Genomic DNA, 14,553 nt, shown 5'->3' on the forward strand with positions numbered 1-14,553 from the left:
CATTTTTTGTTTTATAAGGAACCTCCATACTGTTTTCCATAGTGGCTGCACCACTTTACATTCCCACCAGCAGTATTCTCCATAACCTCTCCAGCATTTACTTTTTGTAGACTTTTTGATATTAGCCATTCTGACCAGTGTGAGGTGATACCTCATTGTGGTTGTGATTTGCATTTCTCTAATAATTAGCAATGTTGAGCATCTTTTCATGTGCCTGTTTGCCATTTGTATGTCTTTGGAAAAATGTCTATTTAGGTCATCTGCCTATTTTTTGATTGGGTTGTGTGTTTTTTTGATATGGAGTTATATGAGCTGATTGTATATTTTGGATATTAACCCCTTGTCAGTCACATCATTTGCAAGTATTTTCTCCCATTCAGTAGGTTGTCTTTTCATTTTGTTGATATGCAAACGCTTTTGAGTTTGATTAGGTCCCATTTGTTTGTTTTTGCTTTTATTTCTTTTGCCTTGGTAGACTGACCAATAATGAATGGGCAAAGGATCTGAGTAGACATTTCTTTAACAAGGTATACAAATGGCCAGTATGACCATGAAAAGATGCTCAACATCATTAGTCATCAGGGAAGTCAAATCCATAGTGAGATTCCACTTCACACCAACTAGGATGGCTATATTCAATAGACAGACAGTAACAAGGATGTGAAGAAATTAGAATCTTTATACCTTATTGTTGGGAATATAAAATGGTCTGTCTACTTTGGAAAACAGTTTGTTAGTTCCCCAAAAGTTAAACACAGAATTACTGTATGACCTAGTAACTCCATGCCTAGATTTATACCCAAGAGAATTGAAAACATGATCAAATAAAACTTGTACAGGTATGTTCATAGCATCATTATTCATAAGAGCCAAAAGTGGAAACAACCCAAATGTTCATCAACTGTTGAATAGGTAAGCAAAATTTGACATATCCATACAATGAAATAGTATTTAGGAATGAATACTGACATGTGCTGCAATGTGGATGGAACTTGAAAACACTATGGTAAGTGAAAGAAGCCAGTCAGGAAAAGGTCATGTATCTTATGATTCCATTCATATGAAATGTCCAGGATAAAAAATTTTATAGAGGTAAAAGGCAGATTAGTGTTGCTTGGGAATGTGAGCAGGAGGAGAGAAACTGGGATTGAGTACTAAAGGTTACTGGATTTTATTCAGGGAAAATAAAAATCTTCTAAAGTTAGAATGTGATGATTGTCTATACAACCCTATGAATATATTTAAAAACATTGAATTACACATTTAAATGGGTGAATTATATGGTATTTGAATTATATCTCAAAGTTGGTTTAAAAAATAAAATGGCAGAAATAATGCTAAACACATCAATTATAATGTAAATATGAATTAAGGTCTTTTATTTAAAATTTTAAAAATCCTGAATGATGTGAATAAAAAGGTAGGGTAGGGATCTCCAAGAGTCCATATTGCCATAAAAATAATGAATCAACTGGCAAAAACTGTCAGAATCAACTTTTTTTGAACTCAGGAAATGATCAAAGGCTTACTGCTACTGGGGGAAAAGGCAATTAAGAAAAATCAGATGGACTTCCCTGGTGGCGCACTGGTTGAGAGTCCGCCTGCCGATGCAGGGGACGTGGGTTCGTGCCCCGGTCCAGGAAGATCCCACATGCCGCGGAGCAGCTGGGCCCGTGAGCCATGGCCGCTGAGCCTGCGCGTCCGGAGCCTGTGCTCCGCAATGGGAGAGGCCACAACAGCGAGAGGCCCGCATACCAAAAAAAAAAAAAAAAAGAAAAATCAGATGAACCTCGTTAAGAGAGGGAAGAGAGTGGCCAACATGGCAGAGTAGAAGGACCCCAAGCTCACCCCCTCTCATGAGCACACCAGAATCACAACTATCTGCAGAACAAACATCATTGAAACAGACTGAAACCTACCAGAAAAGACCCTCTACAACTAAAGATACAAGGATGGAACCACAGCTAGGCCCATAGGAGGGGCAGACTTGAAATATAATCAAATTCCATATCTCTCAGGTGGGCGACCCACAGACTGGAGAATAATTATATTTGCAGAGGTTCTCCCACCGGAGTGAGAGTTCTGAGCCCCACATTAGGCCGCCCCGCCCAGGGATCCAGCACCAGGGGAAAGAGCCCCCAGAGGATTTGTCTTTACAAGCCAGTGGGGCTTGATTGCAGGAGCTTCACAGGATTGGGGGAAATAGAGACTTTACTCTTAAAGAGCGCACACAAAATCTCACTCATACCGGGACCAAGGGCAAAAGCAGTAATTTGATAGAAGCCTGGGCCAGACCTACCTGCTAGTCTTGGAGGGTCTCCTGTGGAGGTGGGGGTGGCAGTGGCCCCCTGGGAACAGAGACACTGGTGGCAGACACAGTGGGGAGCATTCATCTGCAAGAACTCTCATGGAGTCTGACATTTTGGCATCAAGACGTGGCCCCACCCAACAGCCTGTAGGCTCAAGTGCTAAACAACACACCTCAGGCCAAACAACAAACTGGGTGGGGATGTGTCCATCTACAAGCAGGCTGCCTAAAGACTCTCTGAGCCCACAGCCACCTCTAGACATGGCCCTAGCACAGCCCTGTCCATCAGAGGACCAAGACCCAGCTCAACCCACCAGGGGGGCAGGCACTGGCCCCTCCTGCCAGGAACCCTACCCAAACCTTTAGACCAGCCTCATCCACCAGGGGGCAGACACCAGAAGCAAGAAAACTACAGTCCCACAGCCTGCAGACCGAGTCCACAAATCCAGACCAGACACTACCCTGGGACCAGCTGGCCCCTGGCTCTTGGGTGATGAGAGGGGTGTGCACTGCTGGGATGCATAGGACGTCTCCTACAGAGAGCCACTTCTCCAAGGTTGAGAAACTTAACCAACCTACCACATACAGGAAAATACAAGTAGCAGTTTAGACAAAATGAAGCAACAGAGGAATATGTTTCAGATGAAGGGATGAGATAAAACCCCAGAAGAAGAACTAGGTGATGTGGAGATAGGCAGTCGACCCTAGAAGGAATTCAGAGTAGTGATCATAAAGATGATCAAAGAACTTGGGAAGAGAATGGATGCACAGAGCAAGAAATTAGAAAATTTTAACAAAGAATTAAAAAATATAAAGAACAACCAAACAAAATTGAAGAATACAATAACTGAAATGAAAAATACACTAGAAGAAATCAATAGTAGACTAAACGAGGCAGAAGAACAGATCAGTGAGCTGAAGACAGAGTAGTGGAAATCACTGCCACTGAACAGAAAAAAGAATGAAAAGAAATGAGGACAGTTTAAGAGATCTCTGGGACAACATCAAGCACGCTAATATTTGCCTTATAGGGATTCCAGAAGGATAAGAGAGTGAGAAAGGGCCTAAGAAAATATTTGAAGAGGTAATAGCTGAAAACTTCCCTAATCTGGGAAAGGAAATAGTTACCCAAGTCCAGGAAGCACAGAGAGTTCCATATAGGATTAACCCACAGAGGAATACCCCATGATACAACCTAAATGTCCATTGACAAATGAGTGGATAAAGAAGATGTGGTGTATATATAATGGAATACTACTCAGCCTTAAGAAAGAATGAAATAATGCCATTTGCAGCAACATGAATGGACCTAGAGTTTATCATACTAAGTGACACAAGTCAGACAGAGAAAGACAAATGATATCACTTATATGTAGAATCTAAAAAATGATACAAATGATACAAACTTATTTATGAAACAAAAATGGATTCACAGACATAGAAAAGAAATGTATGGTTACCAAAGGGGATAGTGGGGGTTGGGGGATAGATTAGGAGTCTGGGATTAACATATACACACTACTATATATTATAAAATAGATAAACAACAAGGATCTACTGTATAGCACAGGGAACTATACTCAATATCTTGTAATAACCTGTAATGGAAAATAATCTGAAAAAAAAATCTATATATATATATATCACTGAATCACTTTGCTGTACACTTGAAACTAATACAACATTGTAAATTAACTATACTTCAGTTTAAAAAAAGAGGCTAGTGGTGTTTTTTCTTACCCTGATCACGTCTCAACTTCCCAGCATCCCTGTTACAGGTACTTAGTAATGGAGGGAGCAGAACAAACCTTGTACTCAAAGAACTATAGTTGTTTTAACCTGACTGGTGGTTCTCTGAAAGGTTAGTTCTAAGGGTTTGTCTTCCTTTTACCTAACCCAGGATTCTCCCAGAGCTGAGGAGGCTACCTGGGGGTGATTGTCAAAAACAATTTAAAGGCAAATGTATTAGTTGGTGGTGCCCAGTGCAAGGGTATACAATTAGTGTAAATAATTAATCAAAAAATTTGCAGGGAAAGGCTGAGGATTGAGATGCCTTGGGGAACAAGGGCTTTGAAAACCTCCCACGTACTCTGAGAAATCTAGAAGGCCATATGCATGCGCAGGGATGGGTACATGATCAGAAAAGACCCAAGAAGGTCCTGACCATTAGTCTTTTATGCAAGCAGGAAGTGAGGGCTAAGGTAGAGTTTTAATCTGCCTGACTGAGTCTTGTTGGCTTGCCCCAACACACACACACAGCCCATCTGCCAAGACTAGATTAGGAGGTTTGATGTTATTGTTTGTGGTGTTTAAAGAAATCTCTTGGATCACTAATTGATTGCTAAAGTAATAGAACAGAGACTTTAGGGGCCATAATGACAAAGAATATAAACTTTAGAAAATTAGTTCAGAAAACTCACTAAACAAATGTACAAGTACATCAAGTAGCAAAAACAAAACCTGAGAGGAAGGAGAATCTGATTTCCAGAGTTGCCACATTATAATATTTAAAATGTCTTGTTTTCAAGAAACAGTTGCAAGGCATGCAAAAAAAAAGAAAATTGGCCCATACACTGGGAAGAAAAATTACTAGAAAGTGTCCCTGGGGAAGCCCAGACATTGGCCTTACTAGACAAAGATTTTAAAAAAAAATTTTTTTTTTTTGCGGTATGTGGGCCTCTCACTGTTGTGGCCTCTCCCATTGCGGAGCACAGGCTCTGGACGTGCAGGCTCAGCGGCCATGGCTCATGGGCCCAGCCGCTCCACAGCATGCGGGATCTTCCCAGACCGGGGCACGAACCCATGTCCCCTGCATCAGCAGGCGGACTCTCAACCACTGCGCCACCAGGGAAGCCCTAAAAATTTTTTAAATATACTCAGAGAATTAAAGGAAAACATATGAATGATATGTAACCAACTGGATAATATTAATAATGAGATAACAATTTTAAAAGAGCTAATAGAAATTTTGTAGCTGAAGAGTACAGTAATTGAAGTGAAAAAAAATTACTTGAAGGGTTCAGCAGCTTATTTGAGCAGATAGAAGAAAGAGTCAGTGAACTTGAAGATTCTCAATTGAGATTATCCACTCCATGGAAGAGAAAGAATAAAGAATGGGGAAAAATTTGAATACAGTCTCAAAAACTTGTGGGACACCATCCAGCATACCAACATATACATAAGGGGAGTCCCAGAGAAGAGTATAGAGAGAAAAGGGCAGAGAACATTTGAAGAAATGATGGCTGAAAGTTTTCCAAATTTAATGAAGGATATGATCTGCAGATCCAGGAAGTTCAACAAGCTCGTAAGTAGGAGAAATGCAGAGATCCACGTTATCACACATTATAATCAAACATTGGAAGATAAAGACAAAGAGAATCTTGAAAACATCAAAAGAGAAGCAATTCTTCATATGTAAAACATCCTCAATATAATAACAGTTTATTTCTCATCAGAAACTATAGAGGTCAGAAGGCAGTAGGATAAACATATTCAGTTTCCTGGTAGAAAAACACAAAAGCAGAACAAATTGTCAACCAAGAATTCTATATCTGGCAAAACTTCAAAAATGAAGGAGAAATTAATACATTCCATGATAAACAAAAGCTGAGAGATTGTCACTAGTAGACCTGCACTTCAAGAAGCTCTAACGGAAATCTTCAGTCTGCGATAAAAACACAGTAGACAGTAACTTGAATCCACACAAAGAAATAAAGAATGCTGTAGAAGTAACTATATATGTATAAATCAGTGTAAATGTAGTATTTTTGTATCTCCTCATTTTTCCTATTTGATTTAAAAGAGAACTATACAAAACAATAATTATAAACCTATGTTGATGGACACACAATGTATAAAGAAATGACTTATAATAATAGCATAAAGGAGGTAAATGCTATATAGGAACATTTTTGTATACTACTGAAACTAGGTTGGTATTAGTTCTAACTAGATTGTTATGAATTAAGATGTTAATTATAATTCAGGACAACTGCTAAGAAAACAATAGATAAATAAATAAGTATATACATATGCTTGAAGAAATGAGAAGGGAATGAAAGTGGTACACTAGAAAATATTTAGCACAAAGTAAAGCAGTAATGAAGGAATTGGGGGACCAAAGAGATATACAGAAAATGCAAAATGGCAGAAGTAAATCTGTCCTTATCAGTAATCACATTAAATATAGATGCATTAAAGACACCAGTAAAAGAAACAAATTGGCAGAATGAATTTTTAAAAATCATTCAACTATATGCTGTCTACAAGGGACTCACTTCAAATATAAGAACCCAAGTGGTTTAATGTGAAAGGATAGAAATATTTCATGCAAAGAGTACCCTCTGCAAGATAATATAGCTGAAGTAGCTATATTGCTATCATGCAACATAGACTTTAAGACCAAAATTGTACAATAAAGAGAGAAGGATATTACGTAGTGATGAAAGGATGAATCCATCAAAAATACATAACAATTACAAACATATATGCACCTGAGAAAGTCACAAAATATATGAAGGAAAAACTGACAGAATTGAGGGGAGAAATAGACAGTTCACCAGTAATAGTTGGATACTTCATACCCCACTTTTAATAATGGATAGGACAACCAGTCTGGGGATCAACAAGGAAATAAAAGTCTTGAACAACATCAACTAACTAAACCTAACAGATGAATAGAGAAAATTCTACCCCAAAACAGCAGAATACATATTCTGCTCGAGTGTACATGAAATACTCTTCAGCACTGATCATACATTAGACCACAAAACAAGATTCCATAAATTTTAAAATATTGAAATCATGCAAGATATCTTCTCTAACCACAAGGAAATGAAGTTAGAAGTCAAAAGGAAATATGAGAACTTCACAGATACAAAGAAATTAAGCAAGACACTCTTCAAGGATTAAAGCAACTGGAACTCTCATTCTTTGCTGGTAGAAGTACAAATTGGAATGACCTGTTTGGTAAACATTTTTGTATTTTAAGGTTAAGCACATGCCTATCAGATTGCTCAGCAACCCCATTCCTAGGTATTTATCCAAAAGAAATTAAGACATCTGCCCATGCAGTGACTTGTCTACAAATGTTTAGAGTAGGTAGTAGCCCCAGATTGGAAAGAAGTAAAATATCCAACTGGAAATGGATAAATTGTGGTGTCCAAACAATAGAATACTGCAAAGCAGTGAAAAGGAATTAACTAATAATATATTTGATTATGAAAGAATCTTGAGATTTATTCTAAATGAATTAATCCAGACACAAGAAAGTATGTATGATTGTAGTAATTTGATATTCAGAAATCTATACTGGGAAAAAGTAGATGGATTATTCCTAGGAATAAGAAGGTGGGGGCAGGGGGAAGAGAACTATTACCGAAAAACATGAGAAAATTTTTTGGGGTTTGGAAATGCTTTATATCATGATTGTGGTTTCACTTACATTGGTAGGCACAACTGTGAAAACTCATCAAGTTATACACTTAAAATTTAAAGTTTTTATTGTTTGTAAATTATACCTCAATAAAGCTGACCCAAAAATGAAAAAAAGAATTATAAAGACAAAAAAATTAACACTTCGGAACCAAGGGGTGGGAGTGGGCCAGAAAACATTATTTGAAGTAAGAGTTTTTAGGAGTAAGACAAAATGGAAATACAAAATGTTTGAAATTTGTGACAATGAGAACATGAAACTTATGGAGTATGGTCAAAACTTTACTCAGAATGAAATTTTAGCCTGAAATTATTTTATCAGTTGAAGTAGTAGTGGTCTAAACAACTCAAGGGTTAGAACAATATTCATAGCTTCTTCATGGGAAATAGGATAGATGTATTTATTTTTATTTAACAAATATATATATGGCACTTACAATGTACTATATCTTTATAAAGATAAAAATGGAAATTAAGTAGAAGTTGATAAGATCTAATTCTTGGAGAATATTGGTAAACTCTGAAAAGCTAACAAAAAATAAAACGGAGTAAATAAATATCCCACATTATGGCTAAGAAAGAGTACAACCACGATGACAAGGAGACTAAAAGTGAGGGAATGCAGTATACAACACAACACTAATAAATTTAAAATATTAATAAAGTGGGTCATTATCTTAAAGAGTAAGTAATCAGAATTTAATAATAATAGTTTCTGAAATAATTCTTTTCAGCCTTATCTCTCATTATTCCCACATTTTAATCTTTTGCTCCAGCAAAAGGGATCTGTACACTGTTCCCTAAAGAAAACCTGTGTTTTTTCCATGTCTAGCATTATTTGCTCACTTCTCTACCCTATTAATGGCATTTTCTTTTCATGTATTCAGATGCTACCTATCTTTCAAGCAGGTACACTTTCCATTTCCTTAAGGAAACTCCCCCTAGCATCTTAGGTGGAAATGAGCACTTGTGACAGTACCCATCAGTCACTTACTCAGCTTTGTAGAACTATGTATCTTTTAATGCTGTATCTTCCTCCTCCTTATGGAGAATAAATACATTGAATATTCCCACTATATATATATATATATATATATATATATATATATATACCCCATCCCTGATATATATATAACTCTCATTATCCCCCCATACTCTAGTTTATACAGAGTAGGGGCTCTGGAAATAAATATTTAATTGATTGCTAAAAGTGAATCAAGGTGAGATTCAAGTTAGGAAAAAGTGGTTAACTACCATTCCAGGTAAAGTTAGGATTTCTTTGGGTAGTATTTTTCTAGTTAGGTGTGCATGAATGGGAGAATGTATTCAGTTTTTTCCACTTGAAGGCTCAGATAAAATATATGTCTTGATATAACTGGCATCTTCCTAAGCCTCAATTTCTTTTTTGTAAAATGAGGACAATATATATATTGAGTTTGTAAGACTGTATGAGACAATGAATGTGTAGCTGCTTGGCACAGCTCTTGGAACATATTCAATCCTGCAAAATTGTTACTTTCCCCACCTTTCATATGAGGTCACAATTACTTGCAACTACAATGTGGTTATTTCCCCATTTTGATATGCCTTAATATTTTGGCTGATAGCAATGAGCACACGTAGGTTGAAACAATACATAATTTAATGTTTAATTCTAATTTAGTTATTTCTTCATTCCCAAGCATAACCTATGCTACATTGCTTTTTTCTCATTGGGTGTGTTGTAATTTGCATCTTTCAGGTTTTTTATGAAACAGTTTTTATTTTTTCACCTGTCATTGCTGTATGGATTGGTGTACATTGTGACTAATTCTTTCATAGGGCACTGGACTAATTATTTGAGACTAGAACGCTTTGGGTGAATGGTTAATATTTAAATTAGTATTTTTCTCTTTTTCCTCTGAAAAGGGAAATTGACAAATTAAGTCATTGTTAATGGATTGCTGTAGTGACGTCTGCTTAGTTTGGTGACCTGTTGAGGGCTGTCACCTACAGTTACAGGCAAGGTGGAGCTTAGTTGGACAATGGCAGAAGAGTGTTATCTCAGATTTTTGCAGACTTTTGGTATTTAGTCAGTATAAATAACAAAAGCAGAACAAAACAGATCTTTGAGTATCTGGTCAAGTCATTTCCACTGCCTTTTAAAATTATTTCTAGAGTTAAGTGACTATTCTTTACCTGTATTTAATCTTGCATTATACACCTCCTGAGGCACCTCAACCACCTTGTAGAAACTTAGTATGGTTTTAAATTTAATTATCATGATTTTAACATTTCTGAAAAATAGCACCATTCTGTACCATGTCCCTAAACTCAGAAGTGTTTTTATGAATCTCTTTTATATCCTGTGAGGAAATATGTATTTTTAAGTCTTTTTTGATACATTTATAATATTTTAAAGATGCAATCTCAGAAATCTAAGTGTGAAAATTAGTGTAGTAATGTTCCTAGTACTGGGAGAGGAAAAACACAGCCAAAGTTTTATTTTGTTATAAAAATTAGCAGCAAAATAACTAACAATGATAAAACTCTTTTCTCTTTAGGGCCAAGGAATACGAGAGTTTATTGGAAACAAAAAATTCTGGCTCAGACTCACCCTATAAAGCAAAGTGAGTATTTTATCCTACATTTTAGTTCTTTGTCTTTTCAGTCTTTGCCTGTAACAAAAGCTTATCTGAACCATCATTGTATGCCTGTGGTCATGGACTTTGTATCTGATGCCTAGAATTTTATTCTGCTAACACAGTGGTATCCAACTGGGGATGGTTTTGCGAGAGGATGTTTGTCGGTGCCTAGGGGTATGTGATAATATTTTAGTTATCACAGCTTGGAAAACTGGTGCAGCTGCCATCAAGCGTGCAGAAGCCAGGGGATACTGTTAAACATTCTTCAGTGCACAAGATAGGCCTCCACAGCAAAGTATTACCACATCCAAAACATCAGTAGTGCTGAGGTAAAGAAACCCTATTCTAACAAAACAAGTTCTGACAAGGCTGTACTGGTTCTTACTCTGAGGAGATCTCATTCAAGATCGTTGCAAGGGCCGCTTGACAGATGAGGATTTAGACTCCGCCGTTGGGTGTAAGTGTAATTACTAAGTGTAATAGCTAAGTAAACAAAAACATCATCATTTTGCTTCTCTCAAATAGACTGCCAGTAGAGGTGCAGTGAGAGAAAGGTACTTATATAATACTACTGATAGGGGTACAGACTGGTGTAGTCTTATTGAAAGGCAATGTGAATCCGGAGCTTAGGTTGTCCACTTTTTTGTTTACGGTTAAGATATCTTTTATTCATTATGTATATGATTAAGTTCTAGCACTTGAAGTAGTACTTCATTTTTTTAATTTATAGTTGATTTACAATGTTGTGTTAGTTTCTGGTATACAACAAAATGATCCAGTATATATATTTTTTCCAATTCTTTTCCATTATAGTTTATTACAAGATATTGAATATAGTTCCCTGTGCTATACAGTAGGACCTTGTTGTTTATATATTTTATATATAGTAGTTTGTATCTGCTAGTCCCAAACTCCTAATTTATCCACCAAATAGTTTTGTATTGGCATGTGAATAATAATACAAATTAATGGAATAGATTTTTTAAAACAGTCTAGAAATAGATCCAAAATTTGAGGAAATTTAATATATGATGTGGTATAGTGTTTGCAAAGATGGCCAGAAGTTGTTGAGCCATTCCTGGAGGCATGTCCGTTTGCAATATAACTTTGCCACCTCTCCATCAAGGAGTGGACTCTGTTTTCCTTACTCTTGAATTTGTTCTGGCCTTTTGACTTGTTCTCATCCACAGTCTACTGCAGAAGCAATATGTGACTCCTGAGCCTTGGCTCCAGAAGTCTTGAGGCTTCTGCTCACAACTTTGCTTTCTTGCTCCCCTGTGACTGCCATATAAGGAAGCTTTGGTCAGCCTCCTTGAGGATGACAGATCACTTGGTCATGGTGTATAATCCTTTTAATATGCTGTTTAATTTGTTTTGCTTGTTTCATTGAGGGTTTTTGCATCAGTGTTCATAGAGGATATCAGGCCTTATCAAGCCTCTGCTTGTGTCACATTTGTTTATGTCCCATTGGCCAAGGCAAGTCATTTTTCCAAGTCCGTAGTCACTGTCTGAGGTGACTATGTACGTCATGGCTGGCAAGATATACTTCAAGGGGGACCTTTAATGTAACAATCTACTATACAACTTTCTCTGGATTCTCCTCTTACTTGACTAGATGCTCTTTTTCAGTATCTTTTGCCTGGTTGTTTCTTGTCTCTTTGACCACTGACATTAACATGCCTTTGTCCTGAGAGTTCAAATAGAGAATTACTCCCTTGGTAATCTCATTTAGTTTCATGACTTTAAACATCTAGTATCTGGAGGGACTTTAAATTTATGTCTCCAATACAGACCTGTCCCCAGAACTCCAGAACACTATATCCAGCTTCCTATTTAGCATTTCCACTTGAATGTCTCTGTTCACTTGGATGTCTTAAGTGAACATGTGCAAAATTAAACTCCTGAAATTTGCTCCCATACCTTCCCCCTCATATTTTTGCTCATCCTTAATTTAAGGATGGCAAGCCCATCCTTAAATTAAGACATCTAAAATCTTTAGAGTCATCCTTTTTCTCACACTCTTCCAGTCCATCAAAAAATTCTATTGGCTGTATCTGTAAAATATATTCAGAATCTGACAACTATTCATTACCTCCATAGTAACTAGTGTAGTCTAACCTACCAGTGTCTCTCATCCAGATTATTGTAGCAGCTTCCTAATTAGTTCTACACTGCTCTGCCCTTGTTTACTACAGTCTCTTCGCCACAGGGCAACCAGGATATTCTTTTAAATTATAAGCCTAGAAAAATGGCAGTAGCAATAGAAGCATAATTTTTCAATATCTTCAAATTTTAATATAAAAACCAGATAACTAATAAAGAAAACCCAAAACCCATGGAAGCATTTACAAAAAACACTACATTGCCAGATATCTACATGAAATCTGAAATGCAAGTGGATGGGAACAAATAGCCACAAGACCTGCATGGTAATGACATCAGTGTGAAAGAAAGCAAAGAGAAGCAACTGGGATAACAGATGTAAGGAAAGGATAACCCCAAAATAGCTAACAGGTTTTCACTGGAAGGTTCAGGGAACCAATCTGAGAGAAGCACCTGAACCTCATTCTTAAGTAGGTTTCTCAAGAAGGGCTGATGTGAACAATGTTGCCTTAGTTCTTGCTCTTTCTCATCAATAATTTTATGCCCTCAAAAATCAGTTTTGCCGGGCTTCCCTGGTGGCGCAGTGGTTGAGAGTCCGCGTGCCGATGCAGGGGACACAGGTTCGTGCCCCGATCTGGGAAGATCCCACATGCCGCGGAGCGGCTGGGCCCGTGAGCCATGGCCGCTGAGCCTGCACGTCCGGAGCCTGTGCTCCACAACGGGAGAGGCCACAACAGTGAGAGGCCCGCGTACTGTAAAATAAAAAAAAAAAAAAATCAGTTTTGCCAGTTACAAAATCCTTGACCCACATTTTCTTTTCTTGAGGATCTTAAATACTAAGAGAGAATGAACCTTAGACAATCAAAATTATTAGACATCAACATAAAGACTAGGGATGAATAGTAAAGTTATAGTTTCTTATAGAACTAAGAATAACTGATGGCCAGAAGAAAAAGAATATTATGTAATAACTGTATCTCAGTTGTTTTTATAGTATAACTATAAGAAAAATATTGGGGAGAATGAGGAAAACATATTCTAAAAAATTAACCATTCTCCAGTTATATTGGTGATGGTATTATTGATAATGTTATTCTGAGTCTATGTGCATAATAATAAGGATAAAGTAAAGAAGATTATGGAGACTAGCATTCTTTCATCCCCTGTATTACTGAGAAACTGAATTCTCAGTCTGGATGAAAGGAGATAGATGTAATACATTAGAGATCAGGTAATAACCCTGTAGGACTGAATTTGAAATATATGAATTTATGAGATATTTTATCTTTTAAAAAGTGTTCTGCATATTTGTGTGTATACGTATTTGTGTATATACATATATAGATACACATGTATTATGTATGTGTGTGTACACACATTCACTTATTTCCTAGCTGTGTTGATTGAAGAGGCCTAGAAACAATGACCAATGCAGTAGCAGTGAGCATATCTCACTAAAGGGAGCAAGAACTTCTTGGAAAAATGTCTAATGCTAGATCTGAATGCTCTGTCATACTAGATGGCAAGGAATCTCTCAAAGACTGCTAGTGTTTTATCAAAAGACTCAGGCGCTGACTTGAAAAGTTTACTAATAGACAAAAATAGGACAATTTGAGCATCAAAAAGGATAATTATTGTAACCGATTGAAATTGGTAACCAAATAGCAGATGAAAAGAAATGTCTCCTTATAAAATTATTCTAGCTAATAAATGAAAATGACTCTTCCTCCAGTTTCCCCTCCCTTTCCAGAAAAATTCAGTCCTAAAGCCACTAGAAGTGAGAGCACCAAGCAACCATCTGCACTGGCTGGATGGCTGGAGGCAGCAGTGGCACAATGGTGGGTGTCAGAGTAGGCTAAGGAGGGGCGCCAGGTATGGAGGTTCAGAGCCCAAGCAGAGCGCAGGGAGCTTCCATGTGGGGTAGGACACCATGGCCTGGTGTGGGGAATCAGAGCCAAATGAGGAGGGTAATCCATGGAATGTCATCCTGGCACAGTCTGTCAGGGGAGTCTTGCAAAGGGTGTGAAACCCAAGCAAGCTGAGAATGGCAGAAGAGCCCAGAGTAGGGAGTTGGAGGCCAAGCAG

The 14,553-nt window shown here is 37.4% G+C and overlaps 1 protein-coding gene across 1 annotated transcript in view; it reads left to right on the forward strand.

Moving 5' to 3' along the window:
* The window catches only part of SCAPER (S-phase cyclin A associated protein in the ER), a 459,896-nt gene that overhangs the window by 214,932 nt on the left and 230,411 nt on the right, over positions 1-14,553 (forward strand). Inside the window, 1 exon segment of the mRNA XM_029238862.1 lies at positions 10,285-10,350. Within this exon segment, the coding sequence (XP_029094695.1) occupies positions 10,285-10,350 (66 nt within the window).

This window comes from Monodon monoceros, unplaced genomic scaffold (genome assembly GCF_005190385.1).
Source record: "Monodon monoceros isolate NGI ecotype Baffin Bay Population unplaced genomic scaffold, NGI_Narwhal_1 Super_Scaffold_21, whole genome shotgun sequence".
Classification (NCBI taxonomy): Eukaryota; Metazoa; Chordata; class Mammalia; order Artiodactyla; family Monodontidae; genus Monodon; species Monodon monoceros.